We start from the raw sequence: 20,815 nt of genomic DNA, 5'->3' as shown, positions 1-20,815 counted from the left end.
CCTACGCGTCCAATGTGTGTATTGTGGCGAAAACCATCTGCCAGTTGAGTGTTAGGACCCTAAATCACGACCTTGCACTAAGTGTGGTAAGGTTGGCCATGACGCCTTGCATTGTCGATTACCTCGGAAACTCCCACACTCGCAGTCTTACGGTCAACCCTACCTTGCGAATAGGCCGCCGAACTTCTTTGGAAGGGGAGCTCCATTGGCCTTCCCAGCACCTAATGGCGCTAAACCAACAATCCCTAGAATGGAGATAAACCCTACAGGTATCCCTAGACCACCTGGACTCTACATAACCCATCAAGTGAGTGATACTCTAGTCCACTACATGGAGGAGTCGAATGGTAATGAGCCTTATGTATCATACGATGAAGAAGGCAATGCAACCCTTATGGACTACCGAATGGTATCAGTGATAGCATTAGGTAGAGGGAGAGGTAGAAGTCTAGGAGGGCAGACATAAGAGTCAATCATGTGTTGAACCCAGGACACGTTTCTTTGCGCTACCCTGAGAGCGGGCAAGCTAATAGAGACAAGATTGACCTAAGATGTGTTGAGTGTGGAATAACTCATCTCTTTGTCAATTACCCTAAAAGGAAGCCATCCTCTAGTTCTTGGCAAATGAGCCATCGGTTCCATTAGGATTGTTCGATGTCGAGACGCTTGATGGGAAGGCCACGCCTATCCCACTGCATGTCATGACCCACATGCAGACAAAGCAAGAGATAGCAGGACTCCAATTCTCTGTTGACTTTATAGTCATGAAGGAAGTGGACTACGACATCCTGTTAGGCCAGCCTTGGATGCGCAATGCGAGAGTCATAGAAGACTGGGGCAATGGTTTCATCTTCTTAGGCAATCGAACGGAGGCTGTAAGAGTAGAGATGGACACCTGGAAGACTACGTCGGTTGACTTAGATGCCATCTCCACCATACTGAAGGGTGACGAGTCTCCTTTTCTTTCCCCCCATCTCTTCTCTCTTTTCCTTCTCTCTCTCTCTCTTTTAAGTTTTATACATTCTCTCTCTACAATTATCTTTGTTTTCCCCTCTCTCTCTCCTTTTTTCCATCTCTCTATATTTTATTTTAGTTTATTTTCTTTCATCTCCTTGCTCTCTCTCTCTCTCTCGTTTCTTTTCCCCTTTTTTTCTTCTTCTTAATCTCTCTCTCTCTCTTCCTTCATTCTCTCTTTAATTTTTTTCTTTTCTCTCTCTTTTAAATTTTGTATTTTTTTCTCTATAATTCTCTCTTGTTGTGTTAATATTCTCTCTCTTCTTCTTCTTCTTCAGCTTCTCTCTCTATCTCTTCCCCCTTTCTCATCTTTTTTTATTCTCTCCTTTATTTTTTCTTTTTTGTTATCTTTCTCTCTCTCTCTTTTAAATTTTATCTTTGCTCTCTATAACTCTCTCTCTCTCTCTATGTCCCCTCCCTCTCTCTTATTCTTCTCTCTCTTTTAAAATTTATATTTGTTCTCTATAATTCTATCTTTCTGTGTTCCCTCTCTCTCTCTCTCTCTCTCTTTGCATTCCCTCCCCCTCCCCCTTTCACTTTTAAAGTATGTGACAAACTATGTCAAAAAGTTTGTGAAAAGTTTAATTTAATTGAGAGAGAGAGAGAGAGAGAGAGAGAGAGAGAGAGAGAGAGAGAGAGAGAGCTTACACATGGGGAAGAAGGGGGTTTAATTAAAAAGAGGAGGGGGAAGAGAAAGGGAGTGATTAAATGTGTGAGAGATGGGGTTTTAATTAAAAAAGGGACGGTTGGGAAGGAATTAGGTTCGGAAAGCTCTCTAGAGATTCGGGGCTTTCCAAACCTATAACCAAAATAATATAATAGTGTCTCTCTCTCTCACACATCAAACATAAAATTATCTCTCCCCTTTCTCCTTGCTTTTCCTCTCTCTCTCTCTCTCTCTCTCTCTCTCCATTCTCTTTATTTTTTTTGCTGTTTTCTTAAATTTATCTTTCATGTCTCTATAATTATCTCTCTCTATGTTTATACTCTCTCTCTCTCTTCTACTTCTCTTTCTCTCTCTATCTCTCTCCCCGCTTCTTCATTCTCTCTCTCTCTCTCTCTCTCTCTCTCTCTCTCTCTCTTCTTCTTCTCAAAGTATGTGAAAGCCCATATTAAAAAAAAGAAAAAAGGCTCTTAAAAATGTTTAATTAACAATGAATTTATTTTTAAAAGTATTTAATTAAAATTAAAAAAGAGAAAAAAAATTAAATTAAAAAATTTAATGAGAGAGAGAGGGAGGGGCTGTTTAATTAAAAAGGGGAGGGGGAAGAGAAAGGGAGTGATTAAATGTGTGATAAAGGAGGTTTTAATTAAAAGGGGGAGGTTTGGGAAGGGGGTAAGTTTAGGGCTTCCGAATCCATGACCAAAATAATATAGTAGTCTCTCTTTCTTGCATCAAGCGTAAAATTCTCTCTCCATCTCTCTCTCTCTCTCTCTCTCTCTCTCTCTCTCTCTCTCTCTCTCTTTCCTTCTCTCTCCCTCTTCTCTTTTTTCATTTTTTCTTTCTTTTTCTCTCTCTTTAAATTTTTTCTTCTCTATCTCTTTTAAATTTTAAATTTTCTCGATATAATTCTCTCTCTGTGTTTATATTCTCTCTTATTTTGCTTCTCTCTCTCTCTCTCCTTTCTCTCTCTTTTCCCCTCTCTCTCTCCTTTCTCTCTCTTTTCCCCTCTCTTTCTCTCTCAAAGTATGTGAAAACTATATCAAATTTTTAAAAAATGAAAGAACCTTTAAAAATGTATAATTAGAAAAGAAATCATTTTTAAAAATATTTAATTAAAAAATAAAAAATGATGGAAAAGTTTAAATTAAAAAGTTTAATTGGGGAGAGAGAGAGAGAGAGAGAGAGAGAGAGAGAGAGAGAGAGATTTTTAAAAAGGAAGAAAGATATGTTTGTGAAAATTATGATTTAACTAAAAAGGGAGAGGGAAGAGAGAGAAATGATATATGATATATTGTCTACAAAAGGTCAAAATGACCTATGAGACCATGAGTTACAATCATGCATATGATGGTACAACTATATGGGCAAAATATGTAGCACACAAAGCAAAATAAGAAAGGAAACTATGGCTATGTGTAAAACATTGAGCTTTATCTAGTAACAATGAGCTCTAGATGGTACAACCTCATGTGGGTATGGAGGGTCTAGCTTTAGCATGAATAATAATCCCTTGTATCCACCTATGAAGGTATCGCCGATGTTTGTGTCAAGATCTAGGATGTTCACATCGGCTAAGCTAAATGGCCCAATCAATCAATACTCCTTATTTGTTTATGGACTGTGGTAATGAGAGAGCCTCTCGTGTGAACTGGGGTTGTAACTATACTGAAGTCTCTTGAGTCTTCTGTTAACAGTATTTTGAGAAGGCAAACTAGAAGTGCAAGTGTAGATACTACTTTTTGATGGATTATTATTTTTGGAACTTCAATGTATTACTTATGGGCACTTGTATTATTATTGTACTCATGGACATCATCATATTATCATGGATGTATTACTTTGTGAGAGCTAGGCTCACTCTCATGCAAATTACATCTATCTTGCACTTGTATTTGTTGCACCCGCAAGTGCTGCGTGGATTGCACACATGTATTTATGATTAGATTAGCATAGGCTTGGTCTATTTAAGCTAAGGTTCAAGCACGCAATGAGGATTGACTGGTCTAGAGTTGATCTAGAGCTCAATAAGTGGGTAGAATGCCCAAAAGAGGGTTTAAACACTAATTCATAGTTGTGAAAACCCTAAATGCAAAAGGGGCGCAAACCCTAACCCTAACCCTAATCTTGTGTCTATATAAAGGTGGGAGGTCTCAGTTATATTCACCTTTTTAACACATCCATGCTGCATAAGCTCTGTCAATATGACTACTTGAGCTTTCTATTCTATCTTTCCACTCTATCATCTTGCTTCCATTGTGTTGAGAGTGACTGAAAGAGAGTGAGAGGTGTGTTAAGCGAGGAACTGAGGGAAGGTGAAGCACTTCATCGTTGTCATTCTTTGCTTGTCTTCTCTACTACCTCTTTGACTCGTTGGTGTGCTTGGTGGTGGATGTGAAGGAGCGACGAAATTGGATTGTGTTGATCATGGTTGTGGAACTATCTTCGAGCTTTTGAGTCATCAAACGCAAGAAGGTAAGTTAGGTGAGTTCAATACAACTTGCTCGAGCAAGTCTTGTATTCTTGCTTTCTTGGGTTGGAGAGGAGGATGCTTAGTTAGTTAAAGTGGAGTGTTGAGAGACAAGGTGAGAGATTGTCACTAATGTGAGTTCAAGCTTTTGAAACAATAGAAGTCTGTCCAAAGCTTTGATTGTTGGTGTGTTTGGCCTAACATCTCCTTTGCAAAGAAGCTAGTGAGCTGCCCCTTTTGTAAAGAGCCTCGGTATCCTGGAGCAGCTGTACTCTGGTGGCGTATATCACGAAGTTGTTGTATCTCAAGGAGAAAGAGGCCAAGGCATCGTTGATCGGTAAAATCCATGACTCTGGATAGCGGTCCAAATTTGTTTCTAAAGAGACCATGGAAATGGCCATGGATCTCATAATACGCTGGATAGTGGCAGATATAATGCTCCTCTATCTCTAGCTCTAATTGACATATTTGGCATATGTGCTTCTCTGGTGGGATGGATCTATTTATGCTAGTCTCAATCTCTAGCTGATATAAGGAGGTGCACAACTAGCAGATAGTACATTTGATCCCATGGGAAAGGTAGATGCCCATGTCTCTTGAGTGAACAATAAATCCATCATCTGTAGTACGAAGGAAGTGCTCGTGCTAGAAAGCCATCTTTGTCCCTAGCTCTTGTTCTAGCATCAACCATATTCAACTAATATCCAACTAGATAAGATCCATCTTGATAATCTTGCGAATCTCTCGTTTGCTCAAATTAAGAGATGGTGCATCAAGGAAGTACTGGAAGGGGGATAACTTGTCCATGCTAAAGCCATGTAGCGAGAGAGTCTACATGTGTGAGAGAGGGGAGAGGTTTAATTAAAAAAGGGAAGGGGAAGAGAGAGTGATTAAAAGTGAGAGAGAGGGGGTTTTAAATTGAAAAGAGGAGGTTTGGAAAAGAGGTAGGTTCAAAAAGCTTTTTGGAAGTTCAGAGCTTTCCGAACCTATAACCAAAATAATGTAATAATAAGATACAAAATCCAAAATTTGGACTCATGCCCGCAATATTTGTAACTCACACTCAAACCACCATTGGGGTTAATTGTGTTATTAGATTATACAATAGACTTTTTGAAAATGCTAAGTTTACGCCAGCATCGTGTGTACCCGCTCGGGCCGAGTTCGATTCCTGGCTGTCCCTATCTACTGCCTCACCCGTACAGCCATCACCGTTAAATGTTAACGACTTTGGCTCGAGTTGCGGCGTGTGTCTCTGTTCATTTGCTTGTGCGGAATGTATGCTGCAAGTCAGGCCCAAAGTCTGATGAGACATGACGATGGCTGCTTGTGCCCGTGCTCGTCGTGCTCCTCCCGATGCAGCACCGTGGCCAACGTTCTTGTCCAATTGCAGAGATGCAGGCAGGAGAAGAATCTATCGCATGCCAAGCAGCTGCTTGCTTACCTGCGACAGCGCCGGCTTGAGACTGACGCAGTCCTCGGCAATTACCTAGTCACAACCCTGGTGACCTGTGGGAGCTTGCCTGGTGCTCAGCAGGTCTTTGATAGCCTGCCCCTTCGCAATGAATATGCCTGGACCTCCCTCATCTCGGCCTATGCAGACTCCGATCGCCTGCAGCACGCCCTCCTTCTGTACCAGAAAATGCAGCAGGATCATGTTCAGCCCAACGGAGACACTTTTGTCGCCCTGCTCAATGCCTGCAGCAAGCTGTTGTGCCTCCACAACGGCCGGCAGATCCATTCTGAGCTAGTATGCATGGGGCTGCACATAGATCTTCGCGTTGGTACCAGCATGCTGGATATGTATGCCAAATGTGGGAGCTTGCTTGATGTTCAGCACACGTTTGACTGCCTGCCACAGCGCAATGAGTATTCTTGGAGTTCCCTTATCCTTGGCTATGTTGACATGGGGGATTTATCACATGCTTTCCAGGTCTTTCAGAAAATGCAAGATGACTGTGTTCAACCAAACAGCTACACTTTCGTTGCCCTGTTCGAGGCTTATGCACAGCAGAAAGATGTGAACATGGGCTGGGCATTATATGGTGAAATAGTTCGAAAGGGTTTGGAAATGGACCTCTTCATTAGTAGCACAGTGGTTGATCTATATGCGAAATGTGGCTTGCTCATGGATGCACAACAAGTGTTTGATAATCTCCCAGTCCGTGAAGTAGTTTTGTGGAATGCATTTCTTGCAGGGTATGCTGAGCATGGGCTTGCAGAAGAAGCACTCACTTGTTTCAAAAACATGCAGCTAGAAGGTGTGTATCCAGATGATGTCACATTCCCTTCCACCTTGAAAGCTTGTGCTAGCATGGCAGTATTGGCAACAGGTCAAAATGTACATGCTGAGATAACAAAAAGAGGTCGGGAAACTGGTCCTTTCATTGCCAGTGCATTGGTAGACATGTACAGCAAATGTGGCATGCTTGCAGAGGCACGGCTAATGTTTCACAAGCTCCCATTACAGAATGTAGTCTCCTGGATGGTGGTGATTGCAGAATATGCAGAGCATGGGTATGGTGTGAGCAAGCATTAAGTTGTTATATGAGCAGATGGAGTCAGGAAAGGTTTCTCCAGTTCCTGCCACATTTGCTTGCACCTTGAAAGCATGTGGTAGTATAGGTGCTCTAGAAACAGGTCATAAACTGCATGCCGAGATTGCCAAAAGAGGCTTGGAAATGGATTGTTCTGTGGCCAATACATTAATAGATGTGGAGCAGTTGTGGAAGGCCAGTATATTTTTAGAAAGCTGCCTTCTAAAGATGACGTGTCTTGGACTGCAATGATACAGGGTTATGGAGAGAACCATGATTGGAACATGACGTTACAATGTTTTGATGAGATGGAAGAGCAAAGTGTGCAGCCAAATGCTGTCACATTCACGTGTGTTCTTGCCGCATGCAGCCATGCAAGTCTTGTGGACAAGGGACAAAAATATTTCAAGAAGATGAGAACTAAATATGGAATTGAACCAAAGTCAGAGCATTATGGTTGTTTGGTTGACCTTCTTGCTCGTTCAAGACATGCTTATGAGCCAGAGAAGTTTGCTGAAGCCATGCGGTGTCTTCCCTGGAAATGCATTGAAAGCTGGGGATGTTGAACTTGGGTTGAAATGCTTTGAGCAGCTTGTACAGCTCCATCAAGAAGATGCTGCATCATACTTGCTTATGGAAGACATTTATACTAGTGCAGGCATGAGGAGTGATGCTAACAAGATAGAGGAGATCAGGAGACATGCAGGGGTGAATAAAAAGCCTGGCATTGTGTCGATTGAGGTAAACAAAAAGTTACACGAGTTTGTAGTTGGTAATGATCAAAGCAGTGTTATATTAGAAATGTCAGATACTCTGAATTCACTTGTTAAATGCAGGGGGTATGTGCCAGATTTAGGAATGATACTGACAAATGACAAGATCTTAAAGAAAATGAATTTGCAGTTTATGAGTCTTCAGATAATTATTTGTACATGTAGTTTGCATAGGCAGAGTTTGAGAGTTCATATTAGGATGCTTAACACAAAAAAAAAGTCTTTGTAAATGTATACATATTGACTCGATGGGCACGTTTCTATGGAGTCTATCAATGTAAGATTCAGTGTTTGAAATGATCAATTTCTGGCCTGCTTTTTTGCCATAGTAATCTGTTTGGGTGACATGTTTCTTTAGGCCATAAAAGAGAAGACTTGTAAAATAAAATGATTATAATAAGATGGTTTGGGTAACTTTTTGGATCTTGAAGAATAAATATATTTATCAAATTTTACATTAGGTGACTCTTTGGATCTGAGAAATTTGGAGATACTTTGAAATGTCTCCTCTTGCCATAAGTGGACCTCTGTACCCTCTTCCATCAGTTGTCTGCTCTCATTGGAGTGCTGTAGATTTTGAGCTTTGTACAGTTATGGCAGTAATAGCTGGTTAGTATCCATGCCTGATCTTTTAGCTTTATATTTGAGAAGCCCTTGCTGGATACAAAAGTCCCAAAGGTGCCCAAGGCTTCACCATCTTCTTCATAGAATCATGATTAGTCCTTCAAGAGTTGGGAGTTCATTTCCTGACCCCACTAATAGACCTTGGTCCTTGAAGATTAGCTCACCTTAAGCAGCTTCAATGGGATTAGGGGTGTTCACAGTGTGTGAACTATGCCCTCACGACTAGGATTATGGGATGACAGGGAGCCCACTACCATTAGGAAACTCTCTTAGATGAGACAGGCCTTGGCTTTCTCCATTTCTTCCTTGGTCTTGAGATATATTAGCTACTTTAGGGCATCGTTATCTCACAATAGCGTTATCACACCAGGACGCTCACTACATTTAGGATGGGTCCTTACAAGATCATCTCATGTTCCATGGAACCCAAGTCTGAACTCTCTTTTGAGGGCAGTACAAAGTCACTATATTTTTAGGGTTTCTTTAGGGTTACACCATGCGAGAGTATTTTAGGGTTTCTTGCCAATTGATAGGCACTATGTTAGTTGGTCACTATCACTTCCAGCAGCCTAACTGCAGCTACACACTATAGCATGTGTAGTGCCTGAGCTTGGTATCAATTAACTTTTTTCATCATTCAGCTGAGTTCATCTTGTTGTATTTATTTTCATTTTACTGGAGCACCCTTTTCCTTCTGCTGCCATCTCTCACATCGTATCATTGCCTATACACTGTAAGCAGGCTGCACATCTTTGCTAGCTTCTTCCTCCCTTGCCATAGCTGTGTTTACGACCTGCTCCCTTTTGCCCTGCTTCTCCAGCTGTGTGCTTATCCTTTCCACCCCTTTGCCCTGCTGTTTTCGCCCTGCCTTCACCTTTTCTTGGCATCAAACATTTTCCCTAACCCTTTGTTCTGCAGTTCTCTTTGTTTGTTGCTGCTGCCTGCCCACTGTTCAAGTTTTTGCTCCTGCTCAGGTCTGGACAGCAGACCTATGTTTTGCTGCTCAACAGCTTGCTGGTCATCTGCCAAAGGCTGGAAAGTGTTGCATTCTGATGTTGGACTGCATGATGGACCTCTGACAAGGCCAGAGATCTGCTGCTGGCAGTCAAAAGTGCTGGGCCACAGCATGAAAATGCAGGCTGTAGCGAAAATGCAGGTGTGGCAACTTGCAAGCTGGGTGACTGCCAGGATATCGTACAGGGGCTGGGTGGCAGCTGCATAATGTAAACACAGATGTCAGTGATCATCAGCAGGTCTGAACCACAGCCAGGATAGTGGGATGATAGCTGCAAACAAGGCATCTTAGCAGGAGAAAGCTGGACAACATTCCATGAATTGAGATATCTGCCAGCAGGGGTGTGGACAGCAGTGGGATGTGGGTGCCAGTGATGTGTTTAGAGATGTTAAGAATATTTTATTCATCCATCAGTCTGACCAGAGCATTATTGCTCAAAGTAGAAGCAGGCCTGTCTCTTCTATGGAGATAACTCCTGCCCTTTTGCTTAGATGATGACCTGCAAGAATGTAACAAACTAGTATCTTGGAGTTGCTGATGCTTCCTGCTGTTGGTCACTACTACAGATCTTTCAACCTACTGTCACTTCTATGAAGACTCCTGTGATTTATCCTGTGATCTGCAGTGACTCCTGAGACTGGTGTGGCTAACTAGAATTCTTACAACCTTCTGTTTGTTCCTGACATGAAATATTTTTTTAAGGCTGCTGTATAGACTGTTTCAGACCTGCTTCTCAGTAAAAATCACTGTTTCTGTTATTGTTCCATGGACCTGTACTGGTGGCAGCAGACCTGCTGTAGCTTCTGTAACTGTAGTCTACTGATCATCCAGCTCAAAATAAAATATTGTTCATTGCTGTTGTATTTTGATGCAGACTGCATTGCTCTGATTTCTTGCTACAGTGATTCAGCCCCGGCAGTTCAAATCTGCTGCAATTTCCTTGATGCAGATGAATAAAAATCCTTTTCAAGCCTCATTCCGGCTGCAAATGTTATTTCAGACCTCCTGTAAAGAGTAAAGCACAAAGAAAGATAAATATTCTTTATTTTGGTCCAGTGTCCAGGCCTGCTATAGAACTACCCCAACACTTAGAAAACTCTTCTGAGCAAGAAGCATAAATAAGAGTTTTTCAATTTTCTAATTTCTGGTATGCTAGTGTGGGTTCCTGCCATTGCCTGTAATTATTGAATCCTGTGTATGCACAAGTGCTGGAATCTGAATCTCTGAAATGCATCAACAAGTGATTTATGTGAACTATTATGGAATCTCTATGATTGACAGACATCATACTTATCACCATCAAGTATAGGAGAATCATGCGATCTTAGATATAAATACGACATTGAGACATAGAAATTATTCCAATGCTGAAGCAAAAGGAAAAAAATTACAACTGACTAGGGGGACTACTGAGTTAATGAGAGATGTATAGATGGCCTGCACACTATAACATGAGATAGCAATGTAGAGGACCCAATTTCTGATACATATGAGTGAGCTGTTCATCTCAAGCATGAAGCACAATTGTCTAATGCAAAGAGTACGAGATTGCGTAATTTATGGAGGAAAGAAGCAGACTAGCTGCTAAAGCAAATCATTGCAGGAATAAGAAAATGAACAAAACCTCCAACTGCTGATCTGATGAACCACAAAGGAGGCATAACCACAGCCTCAATTAATCATCAATCAAGCTTAGTAGGCAAAGAGGCTTTGTAAGGGGGAGACAAACTCAACCTCAGCTTGCAAGTTCTAGCTTCTAGGCTACCTAGGAATCAACTCTCAGACAGTAGAAGCCCCCCTCTCAGTACATGCAGCTCATGATAGTAGCTTCCTCCTTCAGCCATGTCTGCCTCCACCTCCTCTGAGAGCTGCCCCAACCTGCACCTTGTCCATTTGTGCTGCCATAATTGTATCAGCCCTCCTGCAGTTGTGCTACGGGCAAGGTATATCCAGGTTTTTGATTAACAAAAGCTTCTTACAAATTTATATCCTAGTTCTTATAGTCATGACAAATCAATTGTTGAATGTAGGGCATAGTTGCGGGAAATGTCGGAACGGGAACGGGAATGCCACGTCATCAAGGAGATACGAGGGGCTCATACTACGTCGTATTCTACTTAAAAAGATTCTAAGACTTGCAAGAAAATTTATCAATACTGAAGTATTGAAGAACTTAAAGCTGAAGGTTGAAACTTGGAATATATAGAATGAAAACATCTTTCTAAATTTATAACGAAGGGAAGGCCAAACTTACAAAAGATCAAAGATATAAAGCAAATACATCAAACATCTATCTCATCTAGAATCTCTTCCTCTTCGTCATCCTCATTAATTTCATTATCTTCATTCTCTTCATCAACATCCTCCTCCCCTTCATCTTTAGCTTCTTGCATGGAACCTGGATTGTTTTCATCTTTGTGAAATCCAATATAAAGATCACGAGTATACTCGGATTTCATCTTTGTTAGCAAACGCAAGTTTGCATTAACAAAGACTAAATCATCAACCTTCTGAGTGCCTAGCCTGTTTCTCTTCTCGGTGTGTATATGACTAAATGTGCTCCAAAGTCTTTCAAGTGCAGAAGATGCACAAACTTGGCTTAAGATTTTGATAGCCAAGTTTTGCAACGTTGGAGAATCAGCTCCATAGTTCTCCCACTATGTAACTGCACGTACATGGAATCTACAACAATCCAAAATAATGTATAGTTAGAAAAGTTGTATTAAAATTTTATATAAATTGAAAAACTAAGCAATTTTGTGAATTCCTCAAGACTTGTGACCAATTTTTGAAGTGTGGTATTCCAGCCTCGAGTTACTTTAGCATCTGACTGGAGTTGCTTTCCCTTGTGTTGGAACTCTGGATTCAAATTGTAAGCATCACAATGAAGTGCTGAGTAGTATTGGTTCCATCTGCTGACTGCAAGCTCCTCAATTTCTTGTTTGTTGGGTGGAGCAAGATTAAGAGCACGGATGTTTTCAATGAGATGATCCATTGCTTCGTATACTTTACCGATATACGGTACAACACCATCCACTTGCTGCAAGTGGATGGTGATGTAAGCATAGAAGCAATTGCTTTGCTTCCTCCCAATACTCATCTTGGGTTACCGTTGTATAGCACAACTGGCCCAAAGCTGTCTTTGAAGTAGACCATGATGCCCAAGATGGACTAGCGACCATTTGTTTTAAAGCTGGCCTAATGTTGTATAGCCGACGAAGTATAAGGAAATTATAGGCAAGCCTGGTCTTTGAATATTTTAGTAGCTCCTTTTTGGCAAATTGCCTATACAAGGCTAGAGAGAAATGATGGCAAGTGACAAAAGAAATGATTTCCTTGCATGTAACAATTGTACTCTTGATCCATGCTAATGCTCCAATGTCTTTCAATAAATTATTAAGACAATGGGCCATACATGGACTCCATGTGATATGGGGATACTGTTGCTCTAGTAAGGCACTTGCAGCCCTATTTGTCGCCTTTCCATCAGAGACAAATTGAAATACATTCTTGGGTCCAACATACTCAACAGCCTCAATCCACATCTCACATAAGACAGGAGCTATCTTTTGCTAGGTACCACACTTTGTGGATTTTATATATAGAGGCTTGCCACGACATGCAGCAAGGACACCTTCCAAGGAATGGCTGTGTATGTCAGACCAACCATCACCTATGAGACTCACCCCATAGGTATCCATTGTTGTTTAATTGGTGTGATGGCAGGCTTTACGCTGATCACTTCCTCTTGTATAAGTTTCTCATGTAGTGCATCATAAGAGGGAGGTTGGTAGGAAGGGCCAAACTGGGCTATTTCAGAAACCATCTCCTTAAAAAAAGGAGACCGTGCCACATTAAATGGAATTCCACACGAGTAAAAAAAACGTGCGACAACTGCATCTACTTGAGCCTTTCTCTGTGGGTGCCATGCAGTGAACAAATTGCCTTGTTTTCCACGAGGGGTGGATGATGTACCTTGTGTTCTGCTACTTGTCGCATTCGCAAGAAAAGTGGTAGACTGATTTGCTCCGCTCTCACGAGCTCGAGTTGTAGCTGAAGGCATTAATGCTCAGATGACGTGAGTGTCCTTTTGGGGCCTAGTTTTAGGATACATCTTGACATCCCTTGCCATGCGAGCACGATCCTCTAGTGGTATCTTGTCGCAACCTTTGATACCATGACCGGGGACATTAAGGAGATGCGTCATCACTCGATCAGCACCTCCATTTCTTTTGATGCCACAAAAGCGACACTCAAAGCGTCTTGCTCCACTCGCCTTGCTATTGTAGGACCCAACGATGCTAACCTTCTGCCACCAATAGTCACTTTGGGTCATCTCTCTCTCTCTCTCTCTCTCTCTCTCTCTCGGTTTCATTTAGCTGGGCTTCCATGGTTTGAGGCTTCATTATGAGAGAGAGAGAGAGAGAGAGAGAGAGAGAGAGAGAGAGAGAGAGAGAGATTATAGGGTAAGAGATTCAATTCACTGTTGATGAGATAGGTGCGAAATTAGAGAGAGAAACAGAAAGAGAGATGGGCGTTTTCCCTTGTTTGGCATTAGTGACTTGAAAGAGGGAGATTCTAATCTATTGCTCTAGAGTCTGTTACATAGGTCGACTTTATGGTAGGTGTGGAGTATGCGTGGCGCAATCATCTTCATTCGGGAAGAATAATACTATATGAAAAAAAGTTTTTTTTAAATGTTCAAACATTAACATTAAAGGTTAGAACGAAACGTTTCGTTAGTGACATAGAATGCTATGTAAAACGTTCTAGCCGTCAAATTTAACGAACAAAAAACGTATTGCCAAAATTTAACCATCTTGTCCCGAAACGTCTCGCGAAACATTCCGGACCCTGCCTAAAACGCCATGTGGCACCAAAACAGGAAGGTTGAAATGTTTCATCTATCGAAATGTGTTTCGCTAGGATCATCAAAAGTTTCGGAGTTTTGGCTAGGATCATCAAAATTATCCGCCCTTATCCAATCGTAATCCCTTTAGCTTTCGGCCCGCCGATCAGTTCTCCTCAAAGAGTAATCAATCCTTAAAGTTGGAGAAAGCCTCTAACTTCAGCTTCAAGAAATAATCCCATGTCATCCTGTTGTAATCATCCACAATTAGCATGAAATACAAGCTCCCTTGAAGGGAATCCGTCCTCATCGGTCCACAAAGATCGATAGAAACAAGCTCCAAGGGTGCGGAAGATTGCCTCGAAGCCTTGTTGGAAACAATATCACGAGTCTACTTCCCACGGATGCAAGATACACAAGGCTGGTGGCTCACCACAGTATTCGGCAAACCTCGAACAAACTGTTCCTTTGGTGCCTTTCGAAGATAATCATAATTGAGGTGGCCAAACCAAGCATGCCAAAGCTTGAATGGAATTTGAGAGATAAGAATAAGATAAGCCAAGGCAAAAGAAGACCGCAACTTGTAGACTCCATTCTTCTCATAACCTAAAGAAAGAACCTATCTTGATCCATGATCAAAAATCCGAAAAGAATCCTTATCAAGTTCGACCAACACACCAACTGCACAAATCTTGTGCACCGAAAGGAGATGGTACTCCAAAGCTAGCACAAAGTACCTCGGATGTATGGGCACCACCATATCCATCTTGAATAAGATGCATGTTTCCCCGTCGTCCCTATATAGGAATAGATGAACTGTTACCAATCAGAATCTAGCCATGCGAAGGCCACAAATGAGCAACACCTGCCGTTGAAAAAGAAGTCATGTGCCGTGAGGCACCACTATCTACAATCCACTCCCAAGTATATGGGGCTATCAACACAACATCAGAAGTCGTCAAAGTCGAATCCTCAACCACCTCCAAGTGGAGGAAAGCAGCTAATGAGGGAGTAGCCACCGCTCCAGAATCCTTCAAAGATTTCTCTTTCTTCTCCTTCTCCTTCTTCTCCTTGTCGGGGCAATCCTTCTTCCAGTGACTTGTTTTGCCACAAATGTGACAAGTAGACTCCTTTTCTTTGTCCTTCTTAGATTTCTCCTCCTTCTTCTTTTGGTCCTTCCCCTTCTTTTGAGAGGACTAACCAATCAAGACCTCAAATTTCGAAGCATTAGTCCCTTTCAATTGCTCCTCTTAGTCCAAGACTATAGGGACCAACTCTTGTCACCAAAGAGTCTCAAACCGTCCTAAAGCAATCAAGGTGGAATAAAAACCATTGAAACGAGGCGGTAATTGTGAAAGAAGAGTTATCGTCATGTCTTCTAAAGTGATCACCTTCCTTGCATTTTGAACTTGCATTTGAAGCTGCCTCATCTTGTTGATATACTCCCATATAGAAGATGACTTGTTGACACTCATGGTCCACGTCTATACATCCAAAGAAACTCGCTTCATGATGGTCATTCGATTGTATATCTGATCAAGCTCCAGCCATATCTCCTGAGCCATCGTCAAATGCTTAATATCAGAGATAGTAGTTGTAGTACATGAGAGATAAAAACGAGCAAAATGGGAGCATTGAGTTTATCCCAATGTGCTTGAGCCTTTGCCAACTCCACCTTATCACTGGAAGAGAGTTTGGACTCGTCTTGCGAAGGAGGATGATAAATAGCCTCTGTTACAAGGTCCACCAAATCATGGGACTCTAGAATGGCAAGCATCATAACATGCCACATGCAGTAATTCTCACCATCGAGCTTTTGATCTAATGAAAGAGCCGGTGAGACGGCGGTCCATGATCGCCTGAAACTCTGTCTCGGCCTCCAAAGACATCTTCACCTACAATGGCTGCACAAAACATAAAGAGCAACCCCCTCTAACTGTGAGAATACAACCTGCTAGGGCTCTAGTTCGCTTGTCCTGCTCCTTCACCCACCAAAGGCAATGAAAATGCAAAATCTGCACTTAAAGACCCAAAACGCAGCCTTCTTCCTTCTCTAACAGCAAAAACTAGTAGCAGCTTTAGCAAATCTTCTCCTTTCTTGCACGCCCACGCTCACCTCAGCCTTGTTCTAATGTGCAGCCCACCTACTCACACTTGAACCCAGAAAACACAACCTTGTGTCGTGCTAAGATCTCCTCTTCATATGGGTCTTACGGGCGTAGGAAGCACCAGGGATGTCGGGGTCATGGAGAGTCGGTAATGTTAGTGTCTCCCAAAATCCGTAGAGTCAATGCTTGGAACCCTTCGTCGGAACGGTTCTCACCACACTGCAGCCTATCGCTCATTTTCTTCAAAATCTACCACCTTGATGGAACCCTAATGTGTTCTCATCAGTTGAAGATTTCTACTTCCTACTTCCTACTTCCTACAAAGCAAAGATTCTTCGTGGGATAGTATAGAACAAAAAAAGATGTGCATCTTACCCTGAAGAATCTAGAGCCCTTGACTTCCAAAAGAGTGGACTAGGGTTACGGACCCTACTCCCTTTCCTATTCAAACCCAAAGAGGTATTAGGTAACATTTGCATAACTAGGATTTAGGGTCCTATCGGTGATAAGTAAATAGTCTTTTGACTCGCAAAGATGTAAACAATCAAGATCTCCACGCTAGGAAAGATTGATTTGAACCTGCATGCCATACAACAAGCAATGGATTTGGGACCTAGAGCATTTACCACTTCACCCTTGAGGCAATTGACCTTAGTTCACTCTCTGTGGCCCCAAGGGGGGTGGATGATCCACCCTCATCTGAAAATCTGTTGCTCGATTTGGAATTTTCGGTTTTGGTTAACAGCTATTAGGATTTAGGGGACTCCCAAGGATTTGAGGTCTTGGGGTCCCTCAAGAGAGATCCCGAGGGGATGGAATGGGCCACTTCTTAACCACAAATTTCGAGTTGGAGTAGTGCTTCTCATCCTAGCTTTGCTTGGTTAGAAAAGGATTGGGAAGTAACATAGTTATTCTAGCAAGATTCACTCGAGATGTCAATAGCTTACCTTCAATTAGATCATTAATGGACTCTACGTTTTGTCCAATTGGGCTTAGATTAGCAGGCATAGGAAGAAGGTTCTGCATGAATCACTCCATCTTGTTCTTTGAGATTGACCATATCGATATGGTCAATCTCAATAGAGTCTAGAGTGATCATTGCAAGATTTTGGATACGAAAGGAAAAATACAAGCTAGGGGGAATATAGAACGATACGTCGTAACCCATCACAAGGGCAAACTAATTGTAACGAGAGGATTATCTTGAAATGGAAATTGTTCGGAGGGATTCCATTCTTTCATGCGACAACTCGAAAAGAGTTTGAAATAGGGTATTCTAGGAAATTCCAATAATGGGGTTGATTGATACACCCGACGGGATTGATGCTGGTATACGAACAATCATAGCTACTTCGATGGAACTTTTCGAAATTGGAGTAGATGAATAAATTAATGGATTTTGTGTATAAATTGTTGATGTGTTATTGCCATGTCTTCGAAAGTGATCACCTTCCTTGCATTTTGAACTTGCATTTGAAGTTGCCTCAACTTGTTGATATGCTCCCATATAGAAGATGACTTGTTGACACTCATGGTCCATATCTGTACATCCAAAGAAACTCACTTCATGACTGCCATCCGATTGTATATCTTATCAAGCTCTAGCCATATCTCCCAAGCCACCGTCAAATGCTCAATATGAGAGATAGCAATTGTAGTACATGAGAGAGATAAAAATGAGCAAATGCGAGCATTGATTTTATCCCAATGTGCTTGAGCCTTTGCCAACTCCACCTTATCACTGGAAGAGAGTTTGGACTCATCCTGCGAAGGGCGATGAATAGCCTTCGTTACAAGCTCCGCCAAATCATAGGACTCTCAAATGGCAAGCATCATGACCTGCCAGATGTGGTAATTCTCACCATCAAGCTTTTGATCTAATGGAAGAGCCGGTGAGATGGGCACCTTTCGGTCCATGATCGCCCGGAACTCTATCTTGGCCTCCAAAGACATCTTCACCTACAATGGCTGCATAAAGCACAAAGAGCAGCCCCCTCTAATTGTGAGAATACGGCCTGCTAGGGCTCTAGTTTGCCTATCCTGCTCCTTCGCCCGCCAAAGGCAATGAAAAGGAAACATTTGCACTTGAAGACTCAAAACACAGCCTTCTTCCTTCTCTAATAGCAAAAACTAGTAGCAGCTTCAGCAAATCTTCTCCTTTCTTGCACGCCCACGCTCACCTTAACCTTGTTCTAATGTCCAATCCACCTACTCACACTTGAACGCTGAAAACACAGCCTTGTATCGTGCTAAGATCTCCTCTTCAGATGGGTCTTACGGGCGTAGGAAGCACCGGGGATGTCGAGGTCATGGAGAGTCGGTAATGTTAGTGTCTCCCAAAATCTGCAGAGTCAATTCTCGGAACCCCTTCATCAAAACCATTCTCACCACACTGCAGCCTACCGCTCCTTTTCTTCAGAATCTGCCACCTTGATGGAACCCTAATCTGTTGTCATCAGTTAAAGATTTCTACTTCGTACTTCCTGCAAAGAAAAGATTTTTCATGGGATAGTATAGAAAAAAAAAAGATGTGCATCTTGCCCTGAAGAATCTAGAGCCCTTGACTTCCAAAAGAGTGGAGTAGGGTTAGAGGCCCTACTCCCTTTCTTGTTCAAACCCAAAGAGGTATTAGATAACATTTTCACAACTAGGATTTAGGGTCCTATCTAGGATTTTGGGTCCTATCGGTGATAAGTAAAGAGTCTTTTGACTCGGAGAGATGTAAACAATCAAGACCTCCACGCCTTAGGGAAGATTGATTTGAACATGTATGCTATACAACAAGCAATGGATTTGGGACCTAGAGCATTTACCACTTCACCCTCGAGGCAATGGACCTTAGTTCACTCTCTGTGGTCCCAAGGGGGGTGGATGATCCACCCTCATCTAAAAATATGTTGCTCGATTTGGAATTTTCGATTTTGGTTAACAGCTATTAGGATTTAAGGGACTCCCGGGGATTTAGGGACCTGGGGTTCCTCAAGAGAGATCCCGAAGGGATGGAATAACCACTTGAAATTTCGAGTTGGAGTAGTGTTTCTTGTCCTAGCCTTGGCTTGGTTAGAAAAGGATTGGGAAGTAACATAGTTATTCTAGCAAGATTCGCTCGAGATATCAATAGCTTACCTTCAATTAGATCATTAATGGACTCTATGTTTTGTCCAATTTGGCTTAGATTAGCAGGCATAGGAAGAAGGTTCTGCATGAATCACTCCATCTTGTTCTTTGAGATTGACCATATCGATATCGATATGATCAATCTCAATAGAGTCCAAAGTGATCATTGCAAGATTTTGGATACGAAAGGAAAATACAAGCTAGGGGGAAGATAGAACGATACCTCGTGACCCATCATAAGGGCAAACTAGTTGTAACGAGAGGATTAGCTTGAAATGAAAACTGTTTAGAGGGATTCCATTCTTTTGTGCGACAATCCAAAGAGAGTTTGGAATAGGGTATTCTGGGAAATTCCAATAATGGGGTTGATTGATACACCTGACGGGATTGATGGTGGTGCACGAACAATCATAGCTACTTCGATGGAACTCTTCAAAATTGGAGTAGATGAATAAATTAATGGATTTTGTGTATAAATTATTGATGCATTATCTTCCCATTAGGAAAAAAATAAACTCACAAATGGGCCCTTAAAAATAATATAGTTTAGATGTGGGCCTTTTGGATTGTCCAATAGGAAGGCTAGATGTTGACATCCATGGAGGGTGAATCTTCTCTCTCCAAATCTTGGGTTTTCTATTAAAAAAGGGGTAGTGGGGGATTAAAAAAAGGGATAATGAATAGTACACAAAATTTAAGTTTCTCTTACCTCGTATTTTCTCTCCTTTTTTGGGAGAATTTTCAATTTTGGTTTTTTTTCCTCTCACGAAATCAGTTTGACCCCAAAATTTGAGCAACATACCACTTTCCCTCTCTTATCTATACTCGTGAATTTTCGTCTCCATTGAAACTCCATGTTGAGAGTAATTAGGGTTTTGAGCGTTTTGCTTACCTCTGCACTTTCTTGTCCACGTAGCTCGAGATTTTGGGCAAAACACAGGTGCCCATTTCTCTTTGCATTTTCTCTTGCTTGCTATTTTTTCAATAGGGTTTGATGTCGTTTCTTATTGTTGTTGTTTTATTGTAGAGGTTGTTTGGGGCAGGAGACAGAGGTGCTTGTCTCTCTCTCCTTTCTTTCCCCCCTCTCTCTATGTGTTGTTTCTCTTTTATGTTGTGTTTTCAATAGAATTTGATGTTGGTTCTAATTGTTGTTTTCTTGCAGAGTTTATTTGGAGCAAGAGGCAAATGTGTTAATCTCTCTCTCTGTTTGGTTTTTTTTTTGCTGATATCTTTTCAATACAACAAAATGTTAGTTCTAACCCTTGTTGTTGTTTTGTTACAGAGATCATTTGGGTGACATTGCATAAGTGCTTATCTCTCTCTCGCTCTCTCTTTCTCTGTGTACGTTTCCTTTTTTCTACTGTTTTTTCAGTATACCTTGAAGTAAATACTAACTCTTGCAAAATTGTCTTTGCAGAGATCAATTTGGGCAAGATTGGATAGGTGCTCATTTCTTTCTCTCTTCCGCGTACTCACACAAACTCTCTCTTTCTTCCTCTCTGCATTATCCCTTTTCTACTATCTTTACAATAGGGTTTGATGCTAGTTCTAACTTAAGGATCAATTGTTATTGCAACACTTAACACAAGGTAGAGTAGAGATTCTGTAGCTCAATTTACAGGTAAATCTACCATATTTTGTGGTGCC

At 41.6% G+C, this 20,815-nt stretch overlaps 1 protein-coding gene and 1 pseudogene across 2 annotated transcripts; one reads left to right on the top strand and one right to left on the bottom strand.

Annotated features, from left to right (window-relative positions):
• Positions 1–5,378: 5,378 nt before the first annotated feature.
• On the top strand, positions 5,379–20,465 carry LOC148034921 (pentatricopeptide repeat-containing protein At4g39530-like). 2 transcript variants are annotated; one of them, XM_087679870.1, is made up of 2 exons: positions 5,379–7,423; positions 20,451–20,465. In XM_087679870.1, exon 1 carries the CDS (start codon positions 5,422–5,424, stop codon positions 6,682–6,684), a length of 1,263 nt encoding a protein of 420 aa, XP_087535996.1. In that variant the 5' UTR covers positions 5,379–5,421; the 3' UTR covers positions 6,685–7,423; positions 20,451–20,465. The 2 variants fall into 2 exon arrangements, with proteins under 2 accessions (XP_087535996.1, XP_087535995.1); XM_087679869.1 differs by lacking the exon at positions 20,451–20,465 and adding an exon at positions 9,969–10,303.
• LOC148034922 (uncharacterized) lies at positions 11,377–12,935 on the bottom strand (annotated as a pseudogene).
• Positions 20,466–20,815: the final 350 nt, after the last annotated feature.

Source organism: Lygodium microphyllum, chromosome 6 (genome assembly GCF_053477565.2).
Source record: "Lygodium microphyllum isolate KBCC chromosome 6, Lygodium_microphyllum_v1.1.10, whole genome shotgun sequence".
Lineage (NCBI taxonomy): Eukaryota > Viridiplantae > Streptophyta > Polypodiopsida > Schizaeales > Lygodiaceae > Lygodium > Lygodium microphyllum.
Note: the sequence above shows the minus strand (reverse complement) of the source record. Positions and strands in the feature narration are given on the sequence as shown.